The sequence below is a fragment of the Gigantopelta aegis genome, chromosome 10, assembly GCF_016097555.1.
Source record: "Gigantopelta aegis isolate Gae_Host chromosome 10, Gae_host_genome, whole genome shotgun sequence".
Classification (NCBI taxonomy): domain Eukaryota; kingdom Metazoa; phylum Mollusca; class Gastropoda; order Neomphalida; family Peltospiridae; genus Gigantopelta; species Gigantopelta aegis.
In genome coordinates, this window is record NC_054708.1 from 82,444,723 (window position 1) to 82,467,546 (window position 22,824).

The following is a 22,824-nucleotide window of genomic DNA, read 5'->3' on the forward strand; positions in this document are numbered from 1 at the left end:
CGTTTAATTTTGTCTGTCTGTTCGGAATTTCGGAACAGACGGAATCTAAGTACGCCGACAAACTTCTCTTGGTTTCCATGGACGGTTTCCGGTGGGATTTTCTTTACAAAACTTACACGCCGAATTTTGACAAGTTTATAAAAAATGGCATCAAAGTGGAATATGTCAACAATTCGTTTGTGACAAAAACGTTTCCGGCTCATTATACAATAGTAACAGGTGAGTACCAGATTGAAATATTAAAATTCTACTCACAAACTGTTTTTAAAAACGTGTATTCAGGATTCGAACGTATTGACCAATGTATGAAATGTCTGGATGTATATGATTGTTCTAATTTAATGTGTGTGTGTGTGTGTGTGTGTGTGTGTGTGTGAATATAATGTGTGTGCGTGTATAACGTGTGTGTGTGTATAACGTGCGTGTGTGTTTGCGTGCGTGCATACATGTATAAATGCACGTATTAATGTATTAACCACATACCAATACTGTAGGTTATAACAAACGAATGAATGAATGAATTAATTAATTAATTAATTAATAATGACACGCTAAAACGTACGAAAAACATCGGCGTTTGGATGTCAAAGTAATCAATTAGGTGCATAAGTGAAAAATTAAACAAAAAGGTTTGTATAGAACCATTAAAAAGTGTGTATAGAACCATTAAAAAGTGAGTATAGAACCATTAAAAAGTGTGTATAGAACCATTAAAAAGTGATTATAGAACCATTAAAAAGTGTGTATAGAACCATTAAAAAGTGAGTATAGAACCATTAAAAAGTGTGTATAGAACCATTAAAAAGTGAGTATAGAACCATTAAAAAGTGTGTATAGAACCATTAAAAAGTGAGTATAGAACCATTAAAAAGTGTTTATAGAACCATTAAAAAGTGAGTACAGAACCATTAAAAAGTGTGTATAGAACCATTAAAAAGTGAGTATAGTTCATCAACAGCTTCATGAACAAAAGTAATGCTGTTTATCAACGATGTAAGAAGCATGTTAGACTATTATATCTTCTACTTCAAAGATAGTAGACCGGCCTTGGTGGCGTCGTGGTTAGGCCATCGGTCTACAGGCTGGTAGGTACTGGGTTCGGATCCCAGTCGAGACATGGGATTTTTAATCCAGATACCGACTCCAAACCCTGAGTGAGTGCTCCGGTAGGTGTAAACCACTTGCACCGACCAGTGATCCATAACTGGTTCAACAAAGGCTATGGTTTGTGCTATCCTGCCTGTGGGAAGCGCAAATAAAAGATACCTTGTTGCCTGTCGTAAAAGAGTAGCCTATGTGGCGACAGCGGGTATCCTCTAAAAAAAACAGTGTCAGAATGACCATAATATGTTTGACGTCCAATAGCTGATGATAAGATAAAAAATCAATGTGCTCTAGTGGAATCGTTAAATAAAACAAACTTTACTTTACTTTCAAACATAGTAACACGAGAATGGAAGAAACAAAAAGACAATCATGTACTGAACGCGAAAGAAAAATTTACCAAGAAACGGTCTCGGATGTAAATTTCGCACGCGCTAATAGCAGTAACACCCGCGACGTGTTCAGGAGGGCTAGTGATAACAGTCGCTCGTTACAATGGTGTTTGCGCCTAATGCTAGGTTCAGACTACCAACTACCAGCAGAAAGTTGGTCCACGACTTCTACGACTGTCCAGTTACTGGTCTGAGCGCTCTTACAACTCGATTCTCGTTGTATAACCCATTAGTTGTTAATCTGAGAGCACGTCGGGAGTTGGGGAAATTACAACGCAACAGTTGAGTTGGCCAACTTTTTGCTGGCAGTTGGCAGTCTGAGACTAGCATAACGTTAAATGAGTGTGAAATGACGGAAGACGATGGTATCAATCAAATGGTCATGAACTCTTTGGGAAAGTTCAGCCAGCTGTTTGTCGCTAACGCTTGCCAGGCTGCAGACTTAACATCGGCACCTATGGCAAATGCCGTAGCTGCAGTATGAATTGTCGTGGATCAGGAATTTTACTTAAAGCAGGTTTTACCCGTTGCAAAACCATTTTAAAATTGCCGTACATATTAAGAAATTCGTAAGTTCGAGCCCTAGACTGGGTTTTACGCTACATGTTAAACCGAATGACTATTTCGGGAACCAGTCAAAACAGTTAGCAAATGTTTAGCAAAAACAACGGCTGGCAGAATTTGGTCCTGAACACGTTTGATTGGTTTTGCCCCTTGAACACGCCACATGTTCCGGTGTAATGTTCAACATGGTTTTAAACATTCCCAACAAAACGCTGCCCTAACCACCGCTAACGACGGAACGTTTACATTGTTTACATGTGTTACTAGAAATACAATGAATTAATTGAAATAAATGAAAATGAATAATGGCTGGTGCTTATATTAGTAATGCATGCTGTATTTCCAGGGGTGTACGAAGAAACGCACGGGATTGTCAGCAACTCCATGTATGACCCGGTGTTCAAAGAAACGTTCAACATGAGAACGAAGACAACAAAATGGTGGAATGCCTCGGAACCGATTTGGTGTTACGTGAAGCGGTTCAACCTAAACTCCGGAAGTTACTTCTGGCCCGGGGATGACACGATAATCAACGGAATTCGACCCAACAAGTGGCTGAAGTATGCCCAAGCCACGCCATTCCGGAAACGCGTTGATGACGTCATGGACTGGTTCACGAAAGACAATTTCAACTTCGTGTCTCTCTATTTCCACGAACCTGATTCCACTGGACATCGGCACGGTCCGGAATCGCCGGAAGTAAACGAGAAAGTGGGTGAGATGGATGAACTGCTGGGGTATCTGGTGACAAAGCTAGAGGAAAAAAAACTGACGGATAAAGTGAACGTTATCATAACCAGCGACCATGGCATGTATCCAGTTGATGTGAAAAACAAGGTAGTCATATCAGTTATGTTCTTGTCGGGGAGCCAGATAAAAACTTATGATCCGCTTATCCTCTTCACTTTTCGCTTTCCTCTCTTCTTGACGAGCAATGATAACGGTAATTCCATGGTGATTGATATTACATTTTAGACCTTTTTTTCCGTTTCAAATATTTGTACTTTCGTCATTGTTGCATCCAAGCATTGCTGTCCGTCACTTTCATATTAGATGGCCATAAGCTGCATAACAGGCCACTAGCATAAAGTCCATACAGTTTGGTGTTACGTACGTACGAGACACATGGCGCTACTGCTCTACCATACTTATTTCTCACCTAACTATCCGTGACACTTCGCATATAGGAAAAGGATCACTGTATCTTGTTATTGTTATTGTTATTTTTAGACGGTCCACTGGCATTTATATGTGAAAATACACTGTACATGCTTTGTTGTGCAAATACCTTTCGGTATTGATAGCGAGACGAACGTGAATTCAAAATATGCAGATATTTATTAAAAAAAAAAATCAAAAACTAAACCTCGTCCATATTAGATGGTTTGGGTCTAGTCTAGCAAGACTGGTTTGTGCTATCGTGCCTGTGGGAAGCGCAGATAAAAGATCCCTTGCTGCCTGTCGTAAAAGAGTAGCCTATGTGGCGACAGGGGTTTTCCTCTCAAAAACAGTGTAAGAATGACCATATGTTTGACGTCCAATAGCCGATGATAAGATAAAAAAATCAATGTGCTCTAGTGGCGTCGTTAAATAAAACAAACTTTACTTTACTTTGGTCTAGTATGCATTATTAATAAACTGCATATGCATACTGGAATAATATAAGATCGACTGACTATACTGGATACTGATGTGTCGGAGCGGGAAGGAGAGCGAAACTCGATTCCTACGGGGTGCTGGGCTTCTCTCTCTCTCTCTCTCTCTCTCTCTCTCTCTCTCTCTCTCTCTCTCTCTCTCTCTCTCTCTCTCTCTCTCTCTCTCTCTCTCTCTCTCTCTCTCTCTCTCCTAAATAAAAGCGTGTCTGTGGGAAAGTGCGTATACATGATCATTTACTGCTAATGACAAACTGTGACGGAACATGCTCTTATCTTTTCGCCTGTGGCGATGTTAATTGTTTTAGAGGGCCGTGCGCAGCTTCGTTACGTAATACCCCCGCGCGACGTGGTAGAGCTGCGTCCCAATATGCACTTAGACTATACCGTTAGAAGAGATATTTGGATAATCGTGTTTTATTCAGTTACGGGTATTATAAGATCCTCGTGACAGGAGTAAAAATTGGGGTGCTCGTCCCGGATCTGAAACGGGACATGCATATTTAAAAAGTATTGTTTGTAAATGGGGGCTTTATAAATTATTTTTACAAATTTACTAGAAGTAGCAACGTTGTTCACTAGAAAAAAAATAAAATAAGTACGTCATACCTAAACATGGATAAGAATTTGCTGGATAGGCCTACGCTCAGTGTAGTGGAGATTAAGCGAGCGCGTAAGGCCGAATTAGTTGAAATCGCGAGTGAGCGAGAAATTATTTAACATCAGCTAAAACATTAGGTGATATAAAGACAATTATTATCCAGGAAGTTTTTGGTGATAGGACTGTTATGGAAGACAGTGAGATTGTTCCAGAGATAAAGATAAATGAGTTAAGTGTGGAACAACAGTTAGCTTTTAAAAAGCTTGAGTACGAAAGAGAAGAACGTGCATTAGATAGAGAGAGGGATAGAGAAAAAGAATATAGAGAGAGAGAGAGGGAAGAGAGGGATAGAGAAAAAGAACATACAGATAGAGTAGAGAGAGAGAGAGAGAGAGAGAGAGAGAGAGAGAGAGAGAGAGAGAGAGAGAGAGAGAGAGAGAGAGAGAGAGAGAGAGAGAGAGGGATAGAGAGAGAAAGATAAGAGAGAGAGAGAGAGAGAGAGAGAGAAGAGAGGGATAGAGAATTCCAGTTAGCAAAATTAAAAGTGGAACATGAGTTAAAGTTGAATACTGAAGAAGTTAGACGAGAGGCAGGAAATAGGTTTAACATGTCGGAGGCTTATAGATCAGTGCCTGTATTTGACGACCAGGAGGTAGATATGTTCTTCCAACTTTTTGAACGGGCCGCTAAGCAGCTAACTTGGCCGCAGTCTAAATGGACATTGTTAGCTGTGTCTAAATTTAAGGGGAAGGCTAGCGTAGCTTATAATTCAATGAGTGATGAGCGAGCAAGTCAGTACAAGCTAGTTAAGTCTGCAGTGTTACGACCTGAGGATTATCGTTTACGGTATAGCGAGTTGAAGAAAACGCAGGGTCAGTCCTATAGTGAGTTCGTGGCTAAGAAAGCAGGGATGTTTGATAAATGGGTGGTTTCTCATCAGGTAGGGTCATATACCGAGTTACGGGAATTGTTGATCTTACAGGACATTAAAAATGGATTACCAGTTAGCTTACGTATTCATTTAGAGGATCGTGATATCAAAAAAATAGAGGAGGCAGGCATAGCGGCAGATGATTACATGTTAATACACAAACCTCAGGCAGTACAGGGTAGCTCTATACAACAGGGTGATAAGAAGAAATTTCAGCCAGGTTTTTCCCAGGAAAGTAACTATCGGGGAGAGTCATCTAGTTGGTCAGCTAGTCAGGCAAGGAATGCACCTGGTGGGCAAAGTAAGGATAAACCTGCATTATCAGCCAATGCACGAACTTTTCGTCCACATTGCAGTTACTGTAAAAAGGATAACCATCTTGTCGGGGACTGTTTTAAAAGGAAACGCGATAATGCGCAAGTGGTCGGTTTAGTGAGGTCAGCTCCGTTAGCGAGAGAGTTATTGGTTAGTCCTATGGCAGAGAAAGTAAACCCGTATGTGTCCACTGGTATGGTTTGTGATGTAAAACAAGAGTTGAGTCCTAAGGCAATATCAGTCTATCGAGATACGGGGTGTAGCCAGTCTCTTATAACGTCAGATGGTTTAGCTGGTATTGAGAATTCAGATACAGGACGTAGTTTGGCCCTAACCTCAGTTACTGGGGAAAATATGGTTGTCCGGTTACATAACGTTTTCTTGTGTTCGAAGTTTGTGACGGGACCAGTCGTTATGGGTGTTGTGAAGGACTTGCCTTTTGAAAACATACAAGTTTTGTTGGGTAACGATTTGACTAGTCAGTGTTGCCAGCCGCAAGGTGACAAATTGTTAACTGAAGACAGCCCTTTACCAATAGAAGAGTGTGAGGTTGATGAGATTAGATATCCTGCGTGTGTAATGACTAGGGCTATGGCCAGAAGGGTAGCACGAGACCCAGAGGAAAATTGTGATTTGTCTGATACGTGTGTGAGCCATGAAATTGGAGTGGATGAGGTTATCAGTAAAATGGTAGATAAGTCAACTGAGGAACTAAATGTGGTGGAACCTATTGACCTCACGCAGAGGGGAAATGAACCAGTTGTGTTTGATAGAGGGGACTTACCTTGTAATAGACAAGAGTTAATCCTAGAGCAGGGGGCTGATCCAAATTTGTTGGCAGCTCGCACTACATTGTTAACTGGGGGTGATATGGAGGATCAGATGTCAGGTTATTCTATGGACAAGTGAGTATTAATGAATAAGAGTGTGGAGAAGGTTGTGCCTGATAGTGAGGAATGTGTGACAAGATGTAGAATTGTGGTGCCCTCTAAGTACCGTCCGTCATTGTTATTGTTAGCACAGGAGGACGTGTTTGCTGGCCACTTAGGGTGGAATAAGACTCATAGTAAACTTGCCTCAGAGTTTTATTGGAAGGGAATGTTTGCAGATGTCAGTAAGCATTGTATGTCATGTCATGTGTGTCAGGTTCTGGGGAAACCAAATCAGCTAATTCCTCCCTATCCCCTGCAGAAGGTTCTCATAGTTGGGGAAATCTTTTCAAAAGTATTGATAGATGTCGTGGGGCCATTACCGAAAATGTGTTCAGGCAACCAATTCTTATTAACAACTACGCGTTTTCCAGAGGCGATTCCCTTAAGGAAGGTCACTGCATCTATTGTAGCTAGTGCCCTGCTTAACTACTTCACGTATACGGGTTTACCAGGTGAAATTCAAAGCGACCGGGGTACGAACTTCATGAGCAAGTTGATCCAGCAAGTACTGTCTATGTTAGATATACGACAGATTCGTTCTGCTGCATTCCACTCTGAGAGCCAGGGCGCAATAGAACGTTTCCACCAAAGCATGAAAAGTATGCTCCGCTGCCATTGTTTCGACAATGGTACTGACTGGGACCAGTCAATCCCTTTCGTGTTGTTCGCAGCACGGGATGCGAAGCAAGAATCTTTAGGATTCACCCCATTTGAGTTGGTCTATGGGCATTCAGCCCGAGGCCCTCTCAAATTGGTAAAAGATAGTTGGTTAGACAAGGATAATGCCGAAAACCTGCTGATTTATGTAGGGAGAGTTAGAGATAGGTTGTGGCAGGCGACCGAACTAGCTAGGAAGCATCTGAGCTATGCTTAGAGCAAAATAAAATCAGTGTTTGATAGGAAGGCCAAGAGTCGGGAATTTAAACCAGGGGATAAAGTGCTGCTGTACCTTCCCATTAAACGGGGTTCATTGCAGAACAGGTATGTCTGTCCCGATGTTGTGCACAAACGGGTTAATGAGACAGGGTATGTGATAAACACTCCTGATAGGGTTAGGAAAAGTAGGTATTGTCACATCAATTTGCTAAAAGGTTATTTTGACAGACTGCCGATAGTTCCAGTGTTACCTGTCCAAACTGAGAGTCACTCAATTTCATGTGATGACGTCAAGACTGCAGAGATCAAATTAACCAACAGCCAGATTCTAGCAGACTTGAGTTCTTATCTACAGCACCTTGACAGCCCCCAGCGAGCAAAGTTGACTACGTTGATACAAGACAATGTTTCCATTTGTCAGGACTTTCCAACGGTTACCAATACCTTAATCCAGGATGTGGGCTTGGAACCCAACGCTACCCCGATTCGACAGCATGCCTATCGGATAAAACCTGTAAAACGTGCGGCACTGAAAAAGGAGATAGATTACATGTTGATGGTAGCACCAGACTACCGAATGCCTTTCAAGCTGGCTGTGGATGCCAGTGACGTGGGAGCTGGAGCCGTGCTGTTCCAAGAAGACGAAAATGGACTGGACCATCCTGTAAGTTTCTTCTCCAAAATGTTCGACAAACACCAGGTGAACTATTCCACTATAGAGAAGGAAGCTTTGGCAATGGTACAAGCTCTGAAGCATTTTCAGGTCTACGTGAAATTGGCATTGCATCAAGTGGTTGTCTTTACTGATCATAATCCGCTTACTTTCATTCACAGAATGAAAGCCACCAACCAGAGAGTTTTGAGATGGAGTCTTCTTCTGCAGGAATTCCCAATTACCATTGAACATATCAAGGGCACATCCAATGTAATCGCTGATGCCCTGTCCCGAAGTTGAACGTTCTGATAATGTGTTGACGTTCTCAGTTTCTGTTTTTGTTTATATATATACTATTGTATACCAGGGACTCAGAGACGCTGTGTGATTACTGGTAGTTACCTTATTACTAAGTGTTATAAATGCCCGGATGCGTCGGTTAACGCACATTTTGTTTTGTTTAAATGTAGTATATTTCCCTAATCCTAGAGTAGATGAAATATCCTTTTTGAGGTGGGGGTGTGTGACGGAACATTCTCTTATCTTTTCGCTTGTGGCGATGTTAATTGTTTTAGAGGGCCGTGTGCAGCTTGGTTACGTAATACCCCCGCGCGACGTGGTAGAGCTGCGTCCCAATATGCACTTAGACCAGGTGTGGTGGCCATGTGGCCAGTAGTTACGTAATAACTCCGGTAGTGCGGTTTACGACCGGGGTAATTCTAGCGAACTGGCGACAGTAAGTCTGGCCAGCTAAGAAAGAAATACCGTCCCTGGGAGTTGTGGAAATATCACATGATAGGTGAGGTACCGTGTTGTGCCCCCAGGCGATATTCTCTGTCTCTGAGATTTTTGAATAAATAGCTAGGATTTTAGATATATCGGGGAGAAACATTGGAAGGCTCCCGGGGACGTAGTCCGACTGGACTGGTAAATATATTTTTCTGCTCTGTTGTATAACCTTGATGTGATTGATGTGACTTTAAATATTTTAATACTGTATTATACCAATATTATTTAGACAATGTCTCCGGTAATCTGACGAAGTAAATTGTAGGCTTCACTGTTCTAAAATATTAAAGCTTAGCCAGTCATCCTAGAGGACCTAGGTAAACTGTAGGTTATTGTCTTTATTGGGATATGTACCAGCATTAATTCTGTATTACAAGGTTACTGAATGAGTAGTTAAGGGTTAATTAAAAATTAACCAGGTAGGAATAGAGTTGTAATTCCTTTATTAATTAAGTTCCCCTGGCAGCGTTTCTCAATTATCACACGTGTGTGTGTATCACGGTGAAGTGATTAGAATATTGTGTAAACTAGACACCTAGTGATTAGCTCTGGGTTGTTATTATATTGTTGTTGTTAATTAACTACCGCGGCAAGTACATTTGCCAGCGTAGTGTTAATACAGATTCCAAAGTCTATTGTGTTTTGTTGTGTTTTCTAGTGAACTACCCGTGCTATATATATATATATATATATATATATATATATATATATATATATATTTATATAAGATTTTATCTCTGATTATACCTAGAGCCGAGCCACTCGGGTATTATACTGCCCGATACAGAGAGATCTATTAGATATACCGTTAGAAGAGATATTTGGATAATCGTGTTTTATTCAGTTACGGGTATTATAGGATCCCCGTGACACAAACTGTCTATAAGTCAGAATTATTTGACTCAGTAACTTAATAAACCAATGTATTCTAGTGGTGTCATTAAACAACACAGACTTTTTAAATTTTAATAACTGTATGTTAGATACCCAGCAGTGGTAGTTTAAAATGTAGCTGAACATATACCCCGCTCATTTCACTGTGCACAGTGTAAATAATAAGTATATTTGTTGTTTCAGGTGGTTGACATCTACGATTATGTTAAAAGATCCCAGATCCAGAGGACGCCCCTGTTGGGTCCAGTGGCTCAAATCCAGCCCGTGGACGGACAGACGGACGCCGTGGTTGACCAACTGAGGAACGTTCCTCACATTACAGTGTACCACAAGCGAGACATCCCAGACCGACTCCACTACAAACACAACAGAAGAATTATGTCAGTGTTGGTCATGGCTGACGAAGGATGGCTCGTAACCGATGTAAGTGTAATATTCCGAGTTAAAGTAGCATTTCGACTTGTCAGACTTTAACAATACAGTTTTGGTGATAGCCGACGAAGGATAGCTGGTAACCGATGTAAGTATAATAGTGTGAGTTAAAGTAGCATTATCGATTTGTCAGACTTTGACAATACAGTTTTAGTGGTAACCGACGAAGAGTGGCTGGTAACCGATGTAAGTATAATACTCTGAGTTAAAGTAGCATTATCGACTTGTCAGACTTTGACAACACAGTTTTGGTGATAGCAGACGAAGGATAGCTGGTAACCGATGTAAGTATAATATTGTGAGTTAAAGTAGCATTATCGACTTGTCAGACTTTGACAAATAGAGTTTTGGTGATAGTCAACAAAGGATGGCGAATTGTGAAATGTGTTAAATGGTGCAAAACTATAACATTTTAACGAATGAATTGGATATGTGTATTATTTTTCTTTATTGAGGGTTTTGTTATCATTGTGATTAAATATGTAAGAAATGGCCCCTGTGTTAGCGTTTTGCTTCGTTTGGGTATCCGACTTGTGGCAATGTTATTTTTGTCGGTTTTTATTGATTTACATTTTGAGAGGGTGTTTTAATATTATATTATTATTATTATCATTTATTTATTTTAATTTTTTATTTGTTTTGGATGGGTGGGGAATGAAGGAGTTGTGTTTATGTAAAAAAAAAAAAAAAACCCATTATATTCATATTATTTTCCAGAACAAAACAAAACTAGCTGAACTAGAACACTACAAAGGTTCGCACGGCTGGGACAACAGTCTCATATCGATGAAACCATTCCTTGTGGCCAGTGGTCCCAACTTCAAGAAGAACGCCCGCTTTGGACCAATTGAAAGCGTCGACATATATCCTCTGATCTGCGAACTCATGGGAATCCCCCCAGGACCGACCAATGGCAGCCTCGATCGCGTCATCGGCTTTGTGGTTCCGTTCCAAGTGAGCGCCGCCCCGTCAGTCCACGTACCATGGTTTCTGTTGTTACTGGCGCCGACTGTGATGTCATAAACGAACATAATAATATGCATATGTGTAAATACAGCTACATCTGTTTTAACCAGAAAACGTTTTTTTCTAAATGTCATCTGAGTTCTGTTTAATGACATCTACAATTAATAACTAGAATGTGGTCTTCATAACCCAACTTTCGTCATGCTGTAGATGCCTGAGAAACGTCAGTGACACTAAAGTAGCGTGTGTCACCCTCAGGGACCCGTGTACAACGATACGTATTTCACTACACTTAGCCAATACAAGTTTTGCAATTTGGTAAATGTGCTTAATTAAAAGAAAACTCGTGACTTACAACATAAAATCAGACACTGGATGTAATTGTGGCAGCATTTGTCAGTATAAGTAATAGAAGATTTTTAGCACAAAATGAAATGTGTGACTGTCACGTCGTTAAATGGTGCTGCTTGGGGGTCCATACACGACAATCTTAAAATGATCAGTGTCTGATGCTATTTTATAAGTTGTGAGTTTTCCTGAGCATTATTAGTGTTAAAAGTGAACTTTAAAAAACATAATTTTTTTATATATACAGTTAAGCGGAACAGAAGTAAAAAACAAAGTAATCAAAGTTTATTATTTTCTAAACTTCTTGCGTTGTCAGTAAAAACATGATGTGAATATCTTCAGATTTGTATGGTTTTGTATTAATAAACGTATCGTACAACACAATTTTATCTAAATTTAAACCCTGGGTATAAGAACAAAAAGTGTAATTTTGATTACAAAAAACAACTTTATTACAGTTCATTATCACTAACTGCATCAACCCCTACATCTCCTTTGAACCGACCGACCCCCCCCCCCCCCCCCACTCCCCACCATCTATGTATTTATTTATTTAATAAAGTGACGCAGTATATTTAATATAACTAATCGACCTTCGTCCCACTCGCTAATGTCCCCTGAACGCGACACGACTATCAACAAAAGAGAGAAAAATCGTCGTCTTAGCTTTCACTTGCAGTATAAAGAGGTAAACACACACTCCCTTTATTTATTTTACTTTTTGGTTCACTTTTATAAAGATCCAGTGTCGACCATATATAAAGAGGACATAGCCTCGCGAGGTGTGTGTGTGTGTGTGTATGTGTGTGTGTGTGTGTGCGAGAGATGGGCTGCTGCATCCCCGATACAAATATATACAAAAGCGTCTTCTTATTAATTTAAAAGTGCCCCGTCTGTGTAGGTGGAGAAGACCTCCACTGTGGTATACTTGGTCCTAACAGGTTACGCTGTGTACAGTGTCTAACTACGAGTTAGGTTTTTACTTCTTTGTTTGGGGGGTGGGGGTGGCGGGGGGGGAGGGATTTAGCTCAATCGGTTGAGTACTTGGCTAGAGGTGCTTGCTTGGTGGATCCATTCAACTGACTGGGTTTTTCTCGTTGCATACAACTGGACAAAGGACGTGGTATGTGCTGTTCTGCCCGAGGCAAAGTGCATATAAACAATCCCTTGCTGAATTAGGAAAATTGTAGGGGGGTTCCTTTCTAAGACTATATTTCAAAATTATCAAATGTTTAACATCCAATAAATAGCCAATGATTAATAAATCAATGTGCGTTAGTGGTGTTGTTAAACAAAATAAACTTTCTCAACATAAAATATTTAACATCTTCTCTGAAGACGAGTAAATAGAATAGAATATAATTTAATGTATTATATAACATTTAGTGAAATATCTTAAAATATCAGTGAAATAAAAGTGTTATCAGTCACTTAGTGACGATAACACATTTTAGTGTGAAAAATTAACTATTTCACTCTAAAATGTGTTATCGTCACTGCAGAATGTGTTATCTTCACTGTAAGAAAGCTGGAATTATTTTGCTGCTGGCATTTTAAAAAGAAAGGTAAATTGCCAAAAGTTATATAATACATCTAAAGGTGTTTTTTTCAAATATGATTTATATCTCATCTCGTGAAATTTGCAATCATATCACACACGTCGCGCAGGCGCGACTCGTGAGATATGATTACAAACTTCACAGCAGGATATCTATCATTTCTTCACAATGGTCATATATGTTCACTGTATCAAGTTCCTTATACTTGTAAAATATTTTAATTTTAAATAATAGCAAATTTATATATCAATCATTTGTTCTTAGATTTAATGTTTCCACAATTTAAGAACAATATTTGTTTCTTTTGGCTGTTCTAGTTGGACATATTACTACTAGTGTTGCGGTTGTATGTACTTTTTGAAGACAGACTAAGAAACTTTCCAGGTAGCAAGTGATGACAAATATTCTGATGAGGTGTTGAACATCAGCAACAGTGACATGTACCACACATATGAAAAAGAATTATGTGCAGGGATGTGTTACCATGTCTAAAGCCGAAAACATGCCTCACCCTCATATTATTTTTTTTATTAAAAAATAATAATGGTTGGCCCTTTTTTCCTTGTTAGGAAGGGGTTCTCGGAAACACACAATTTAGTTTTTTTCTAATTGGACCTTGTACTAGTTGTAGTGGAACAAAATTAAGGGGGTGATTAATTGCTATCCTATTTTGATTAAGGAAGCTATTTAGGGTATTAACTTATTTCCCATCTTTATGAAGTGTTGACAATATTCGCTATTTAAGGGGAGGTATAAATAACTCCCTAGACTACTCTCTTAATGTTAACAGGGTAACATAACTACATGTAGCACCAGATAAAACTAAAATATGATGTCATGTGTATATGTGGTACAGTAATACATTTCTACCTTTTCATATGTGTCTTTTGTGATCCATTTGCTTATATGTCGCCCTCAAATTTTATTTTGTATTTTGTACCGATAATAAAAAGAGAAGACATTTAACTAAACATGATAAGACTTTATTTTATTAATGGAAAAATGTCATTTCAAGGTATAGTGGCAAACTAATGACTAATGTGCAATATAGCGTGCTAAATTAACCAGAACTTTCTTCGGCACTGAATGGAATAAATATTCCCAGTTTTTTTATCTGCAGTTTATGAACGACCAGATATCCAGAAAGCTATTGCATCAAGCTTTTGTTGTGTCAAACCAACATGGGCAAGAACTGAAAACCTCTACACATTTCTGACTGGAATGTGTCACGAATAGCAGTCACAACACAGGATGGAAGCATTCTTTGTTGTATTTTCCCCAATACCATCACACAGCCTATAGGTAATGTATCTGCATTTTGTGAAAAGTACAAAACAAATTGTGGTTTTAAAAAATTATATTGTGTACTGTTACTGTAAGATGTGAACATATACTTTCCGGCATTTAGTCACATTTCAAAATAAAGTTGAATTACCCATACAAAACCTACAAAAATATATACAGATATATATATATATATCATCCATTAAAGGCTTTTGTAGGAGATATCGCTGGCACTATAATTTACGATATCTCCTGTGATATCTCCGCAGGAAATATCGCTTCTTATAATCTTGCTTGGTCAAATTTTAATCACAAGACAATGTTTTGTTATGTCACTGTGTTTGTTTCAGCGCTAAACCTACCATTAGTGACGTCACGCCACTGCCGTTCTGCTAGTTAACGAGTCTACCGCTGACTTTCAACCCACATTAATGACATTGTTTACAACTGTCGCAAATGAAAAGAATGATAACGGATGATAAAAAGAATACCCCCCTCGTGTCTTGTGATATCATAATTTATAAGCACTTGTTGATAAATTATGATATCACAAGACACTCGAGGAGTATCCTCTCTGTATATTTATATTTATATTTATATTTATTACACACCAGTGTAAGATATTACTCATGTCATAATAATTACTCAGTATTTAACTAGTGTAATATTGGCACGCGCAGACTGGCGGGATAAATTTTTTTATTGGAATGACGTCGATATTGGAATGATATCGGTTTGTATCTCCCAGCAATAAAATAAACTAGGTGCATAACGCGTCCTGTTCCCGAACGCTAGAAACATTTCAGTGCAAAATTGTTGTTAAAAATGTTTTGTTCAGCGACTATTAACGTATCAAACCGTGTATGTACAATATAGTGTAATTTAAAAGTGTACATTACGAAATACGGCCATGAGTGGAAATTGTGATAAGATAGGCCGTTATATTTGGACCCACTGTGTACAAAGCCAAAACGATGTCGTCGACATGCTACTTTTTTACGGCTCTATGTATAAAATGTCAGCGTCACATCTCGTCAATCCCATTCACTCAGCTCAATCTTTGCTGGTCTGATCAACAATTCAGTCATTGTTGTGAATTTAGAAACATTAACTAACAATTATAATGCAAGTTTCGCGCTAAAATCTAAACTGTACATTGATGACTTAGAGTTGCTCACTATGACGTCGTTTACGTTTACGTGTGACGTAGATTACTTGCTGACCCAATTCCTTGAAAAAATAACCCGTAGTAGGTCTCGACATCTGTTTACTACTGCGTTGCGGCTTGTTTGCAGCTGGTTTGTAATAAATAATATACTAAACAAGCTTGCCTGTCATACCATTTTTATGAAACTCGTGAACAGTGTTGGTATCTGACTCGCTTTCGCTCGTCAAGATAACAAAACTGTTCACTCGTTTCATAAAAATGGTATGACAGGCAAGCTCGTTTAGTATTATAATCTAAATTGTACATTGATGACTTAGAGTGGCTCACTATATATATATATATATATATATATATATATATATATATATATATATATATATATATATACAGTTGAATCCCGTTGGCTCGAACCCCGTCGGTGCCCGAGGTAGTTCGACCGAATCAGGTAGTCGACCGAACCATTCTGACCGGCCTCGGTGGCGTAGTGGTTAAGCCATCGGACTACAGGCTGGTAGGTACAGGGTTCGAAGCCCGGTACCGGCTCCAACCCAGAGCAAGTTCTTAAGGGCTCAATGGGTAGGTGTAAGGCCACTACACCCTCTTCTCTCTCACTAACAACTAACCAACTAACAACTAACCCACTGTCCTAGACAGACAGCCCAGATAATTGAGGTGTGTGCCCAGGACAGCGTGCTTGAACCTTAATTGGATATAAGCACAAAAATAAGTTGAAATGAAATGAACCATTCTGTCAACATCAGATATTTCCGTAACATATTATTGCAAACTTAAACATTTCATCAATGTGTTATATAGCAAAATATCAGAGTGAAAGGATTTATTACAAATTACACCGATTGTGTGACTCAATTAAATGTGTGGTTGCTGAAGTGATGACAGCTGAGTAACTCGCCCATTGTTTTATTTAAAACTGGTCTTGTAGACGTGTTCAGAGTAATGCTTCACGCCGAGGCCATTTTGTGCACTAATTGTTTGATTGGTATCACGGTTCATCGAACAGGTACCGTAACACTAGCGGTACTTGAAAGATCATTACCAAGACAAGACAAGAATTTTATTCTCATAAACTGCACCGAGTGCAGTATGGAGAAAATATAAACAAAATAAGTTACAAAGTGTTTTCTGTTTTGGTAATGGACATACTATTTAAGTAATATTAACCTGGAAGACTGACCCTCTCAATGACAATTTGCAAATATTTACATAGTTTACACAAAAGTGATTTTTTAGTTGTAGAAAATAACTGGTAAAAGGTAATTGCACTTGCTCTATTGGTATAGTAACTAGGTATATACACATTTCGATCAGTAGATAAAGACGTACATTTAAAAATATAGTGAAACTCATCACCCACATCAGTGTTGCACAAGTGACATATTCTGTTTTCTCTCTCAATATTAAACCATCTACCGGTTTCAATAGGAAGTCTGACATTTCCAGTTCTAAATTTACAAAGAATTCTAGTATTTTTTGTTGAGAGTTTCAACAAATAATTTTCTAATTTAAATTCATGCTTGAATATTCTGTAGTTAATACCTTTCGATGAGTCAAATTTATCACTATTCCATTTTTGTAAGTACTGGTCACATAGTATTCGTTTAACTGCATGTTTTAACCACAAAACATCCACCTGTGTACATGAATATATATTCCATAAACCACATTCATCTAATATACGTTTTATAAAGGATAACCAAGTACATGGTATAGCATTAACGTTATGGTTATATGATGCCAACATGTATAATATACCAGACAATTTAGATGTTCTACTATTAACAACATTTGTCCAGTATGTAATCATTCTAACTTTAACACTAATAGACAGTGGGTATCTACCTAATTCACCATAAATCATAAAGCTTGGAGTCGACTTATTAACACATAATATATATTTGCAGAACTTGAGGTGTAATCGTTCACTGATATCTAAATTACTGAAGCCCCATATTTCACATCCATATAATAATATAGGTTTTACAATCCTGTCGAACAGGTCTAATTGACAATCGATTGACAAATTGAACTGTCTGCATTTTTGTAATACAGCAAACATAGACTTTGAGGCTCGATTGATTAGATTTTTCTTAGCATTTGTGAATGACCCAGATTTACTCAACACAAGCCCAAGGTATTTAACTTCAGTTAAGATTTCTAAGTTTTTATTATTATATGTAAATTTATTCTTCTTTTTTTTTTAGTTACTTCTTGAAAAAAAATCAAAATTTTAGTCTTGGCTGCATTAACTTTAAGTTTCCATGTTTCACAGTATACTTGAAAACAATCTAGTTGATGTTGTAGGTCATCTGCTGTTTCAGCTAGTAGTACAGTGTCATCAGCATATAGTAACACAAATAACTTAATATATACATTAAGATCTTTCTCAAGTGGGTTTGTTACTAATTCGATACCTTTGCTATTTTTTGTAGCTAAAAATGTTTCTAAATCATTTAAATATAATGAAAAAAAAAAAGGTGACAAATTTTCTCCTTGTCGTACACCAATATTACATGGAAAATATTCAGATTTACAGCCATTGTGTAACAATTCTAGATTTGATACCGTCATACATATTAAATATTATTCTGAAACATTTTCCATTAATATCACAACTTAATAATTTTTGCCATAAACCAATACGCCATACAGAGTCAAATGCTTTTTCAAAGTCAATAAAAGCACAGTACATATTTTTCTTTGTTCCTTTTAGTAATTCTAATAATGTATATAATACAAAAATAGTATCAGTTGTAGAGTAACCTTGTCGGAAACCAAACTGACTTTTTTGTAGTAATTCAACTTGATCAGAGAATACCGTAAGTCTATTATTAATTACAGATGTAAATAATTTTCCAAAACAACTTAGCAATGTAATAGGTCGGTAATTTCTCGGATCAAGCTGATCACCTTTTTGCTTATATATATAGCGATTATATTTCCTTCCAGCCAAGCAGTAGGAATTATTCCAGTATCAAATATGATGTTAAACAATGTAGCATAAAATGGTAACAAAATATCACATGTTGAAATGATGTATTCATTGATGATCAGGTCATTCCCAGATGATTTGTTGTTTTTCATTTTCATTATGCAACATTTTATTTTTTCACCTGTGATAGGCCTGTTAAGTTCATTATTTGTATAATCCATATTTGGCATAATATTATCAAGTCTACATTCTTCGTTGACACCGTCATTAGAATTCAGTTTCTTAAAATAATCATACAATGTATTGATATCAATATTGTTCTTGTTCTCATTGGTATTTTTATTAGAATTTAATATTTTCCAGTAATCTTTTGGATTAGATGATCTTAAACTTTTTAATTTATTCTTCATGCTAATTCTGTAAGACCGTAAGCTTTTGTCTAGTACTTTCTTATATTTACATTCTGTTTTTGTTACTTCATTTTTAAAAATAACAGAACCATATTTCTTATATAATCGTTTAGCTTTCTGATAATTCTGTCTAGCAGATTTACAATCTTTTGTGAACCATGGTTTACATTTAGTATGTGTACCTGATTTTTTCTGTCTGGATTTTGTAGCACCAAATGCATTATTTGCAGCCGTTAACAATAATTTACTGAGTTTATCAAATAATCCATCGATAAATGTAACAGTAATAGAATTAAACTCAGTATTACATAACTGATCATAAAGTTCATGCACTGTATCAATATTAATATTGCCACATAAATCGTCTATTTTGCTGTTATCCCACTTCTGTGGTTTATCAGACATATGTATCTCATCATTATCAGTATCATTATCAGTTTGTAAAGTCTGATGAGACTTTAGCTTAATGGACAGTGGGTAATGAACATCAGAAAATAATTTTGAAAATTCTAGTATACAAAAGTCGTCAATCAGACCTAATAAACTACTAGTACCAATACAGTAATCTACAACACTAGTTTTGACAAGTAAATTTACCAAAATGTTTATCTTCACTGACACGACCATTAAGAATGTACAGATTATTAAATTTACACAAATCTATAAGTAAATTTCCATAATTATTATTTTTCGTGTCCATACTTTTTCTCTTAAGAGGAATGTTAAGTATTTCTAATTTGTATGCGTCGGAAAGTGGTTCAGTATCGTTACCATCTTTATCAATGAATATACAATCTCAATTGAAATACGGCTATTAAAATCACCAGTTAAACAAATTATTTCGTATTCGGCTAACATAGTTAAAAGTTAATTTTCAATTTGATAAAATGCATTTGGTGATGAGTAAATAAAGTTCTCAGGCGGTATATATACAATGCCATACAATATATCATCATCTACATTTAAAACGCAACCTTTCATTTCAAACCATAATATAAAATCACTTTCCGAAATTACAGTTTTTACATATGGTACAAGGTTATTTTTAACAAAAAGTGCAATGCCACCCGATCGTCTATTAGCCATGGATACTCTATTTTGCATATGTATCAACTGAAAACCCGATATTTCTATTTGATCACAGTCATCTGTTTTAGTTTCAACAAAACATAAAACATCATATTTATTTACAAGTTCAATAAACTCTGGATAACTTGTTTTTTTTACACAAGCCGCATACATTTCAGGACAATACGTTAAAAGTGTGTTCACTGCATTGTTCATTATACGCGAGAGAGTCTACGTTACACTGAATGTTTCCAAGCGCACTAGTCCGAGCTGAACTGTGTCTTCCGTGGTTGTCCTAGCGTCGGCTTGGCGAGTTGTTCTGCTGAGTTGAGTTCGTGGTAGTACGGGGTGGCGTGGTTCGTTTCTCTGTTCTGAGTCCCCGTGTTTGTTGGTCCTGTCCACCTGTCGCGTCCATCTGTTCGTGCGTTGTGTTTCGTGCGTCTTTTTTAAACAATGTTCCGTCTATATACAGTTTGTCATACACTAATGATGCCCTTTTCCCGGCCCTTTTTGTCTGTTTATAGTAGGGATATAATTCTTTCCTTCTGTCATTTATCTCTTTAGGAAATTGTTCGTTCACACCAAACACTTTCCCTTTCAGTTTTGTGGGGGCAGCTTTTCGGACCATTTCACGATCTTTAAATTTAGAAAATTTGGCCACAATAGGTCTGTGTCCGGAGTAACCTCTTTTCCCAAACCTATGTACGCGTTCAAAACTTATCGGCTGCTCTATCTCCATATCTTTTTGAATAAATGTTATTAACAACAGCTCTGTGTTTTCATCTGGTCCCGTTTCAGGAATGCCTGTAAAAATCAAGTTTTCACGCATCGATCGTGACTGCAGATCAAGATGTCTTTCTTTTAACTCGTCATAATTCAGTCGCATTTCAGCAATTTCACTGTCTAACGCTTTTGTAATGCCTTCGATCTGTTTTGTTTTGACATATGTCTCTTTCATAGTTTTATGTAGCTCAGTATTGTCTTTCATTATTTGTTCAAACTTCTCATTCATGAAGCCCATACTACCCTCCATTTCTATAGCTTTACTTTTTAATGTCATTATGTCAGTGTTTACTGTATGCAAGGATTTTTCAACATTTTCTATTCGTGACTCAATAATGTCGAGTTTGTTCAGTTTAAAACACACTGATTCCAACTGTTTTGTTAACACGTCTAATTTGGTGTGAATACTCAACTGTCCGCCATGTGGGTGGTCACTGTGTTTAACTGTTGTAATGTGCCGTCTTGTTGCTGTGGGTAGTATTGTTGCTGCTATTGTAGAACCGAACAACTGTTTTGAGTGTTAGGGTAATATAAACTTTGACTTACAGGACCGACGACATTCGGGTTAACATTTGCGTTTTGTTGATATCCAGGAGACGCCATGTTGGTCGACTGCTCACTCCCGCTTGTGTCTTGCTTGCTTTTCTTTCTACGTTTCTTTTCTTCGGGTGGCATCTAGACAGTATAATTAAAATGTATGCTCCCTCCAGCAAAACATCATCTTTCTCAGTACTGAAACTATGAGACTATATTGTCGTGAAACTATTTTCGAGAACAATACAAATCGGCAGAGCCGCTCTAAACACGTCCGCTCAGCTTGCCCACCACACCAGAACAGAACAGAACTTTATTACACTCGGGCCGTTATGCAACGGCGTAAGAGGAACATACATATTCTGATTTTGACAAGATGGTTAACAGGAGGATACAAATAATAGGAATACATTGCTTGGTACATATATGAATACAAATACAAATACATGACATGACATTACATTATAAAGATATGTGTATTAATAATATAAATACATGATATTACATTATAGAGATATGTGTATTAATAATATAAATACATGATATTACATTACATTATAGAGATATGTGTATTAACAATATAGATGCATTCTGCGATGTAACAGAGTAGAGGTATATTGTAAAATATAATTATTCAGAAAATTTCAGTTACAACTGTGTACTTTATAATTATTGATATTACAATATATAGATATAAATAAAATAAATCAATAATAATAATAATAATAATAAAATTTTCATAAAATAACAATAAGACATAAAGTAATGTAATACGATTTAAAATATATCAAGTATAGTTGTATGTTGACCTTTAGTTTCATTAACTGGTTAATGTATGGTAATTTTGGTTGTTGTTGGGTATTGTTGTTGTTATGGGTGTTTAAATACTTGAAAAATTATATTCATGAATTTAGCTAATTTTTGTAGTGTGCTTATTCTTTTACTGCTCATAATTTCTCTAAATTTATATATATTTGGTCGTATATAACAATATGGACGTAAACATTCTTTCCGGGTATTATTGAAAAAACTACATACAAATAAATGATGAAATTCGTCTCCTATGTCGTTTTCATCACAAATAGTACAAAGTCTATCTTCTAATAGAACTGTATTCCAACATCCAGTCTCAACAGGTAAATAATGGTTAGAAGTCCTAAATTTTATCATAACAGTCCATAATTTTTCAGGAATAATATTAAGACAATTTTCAAAATTTAATTGTCTTTAAAATATTCGTAGGTTTTACCCTCTCGATGATTCTGAAATATTATTTTTCCATGTTTGTAAATACTAGTCGTTTTGTCGTATGCTAATTTGTTGTGATAGCCATTTTACCGATAGAAAGGTTTGTGATAGTCATATATTACTCATTCCTAGATGATCTAAAATATGTTTAACAACAGCAATCCAGTTAAAGTTAGTTCCATTGCTAATATGGTCTCTCATCATTGATTTGTATAATAATGGAGATAGCTTAGATTGTTTCCCCGAGATAACTCATGCCCAATAACAAATTAATATTTTGTGGATAGTGAACTCGACTGGCATTCTACTAAGTTCACCATATAACATGCACATTGGGGTAGCTTTTTTCACAGGGAGAATATGTCTAAT

At 37.1% G+C, this 22,824-nt stretch overlaps 2 protein-coding genes across 3 annotated transcripts in view; one reads left to right on the forward strand and one right to left on the reverse strand.

Moving 5' to 3' along the window:
* Positions 1–12,751, forward strand: part of LOC121382995 (ectonucleotide pyrophosphatase/phosphodiesterase family member 5-like) — a 12,988-nt gene extending 237 nt beyond the window's left edge. Inside the window, exons 1-4 of one of the 2 annotated variants that reach the window (XM_041512717.1) lie at positions 1–219; positions 2,407–2,897; positions 9,889–10,128; positions 10,855–12,751. The exon at positions 1–219 is cut by the window's left edge and continues 237 nt beyond it. In XM_041512717.1, coding sequence (XP_041368651.1) covers positions 1–219; positions 2,407–2,897; positions 9,889–10,128; positions 10,855–11,160 — 1,256 coding nt within the window. In that variant the 3' untranslated portion in view covers positions 11,161–12,751. Of the gene's footprint in view, positions 220–2,406; positions 2,898–9,888; positions 10,226–10,854 lie in introns of both variants that reach the window. The other variant, XM_041512718.1, reaches the window with a different exon arrangement.
* A 7,434-nt stretch (positions 12,752–20,185) lies between these two features.
* LOC121383858 lies at positions 20,186–20,950 on the reverse strand. Its single transcript, XM_041513956.1, has one exon. It carries the CDS (start codon positions 20,948–20,950, stop codon positions 20,186–20,188), a length of 765 nt encoding a protein of 254 aa, XP_041369890.1.
* Between the last annotated feature and the right edge of the window lie 1,874 nt (positions 20,951–22,824).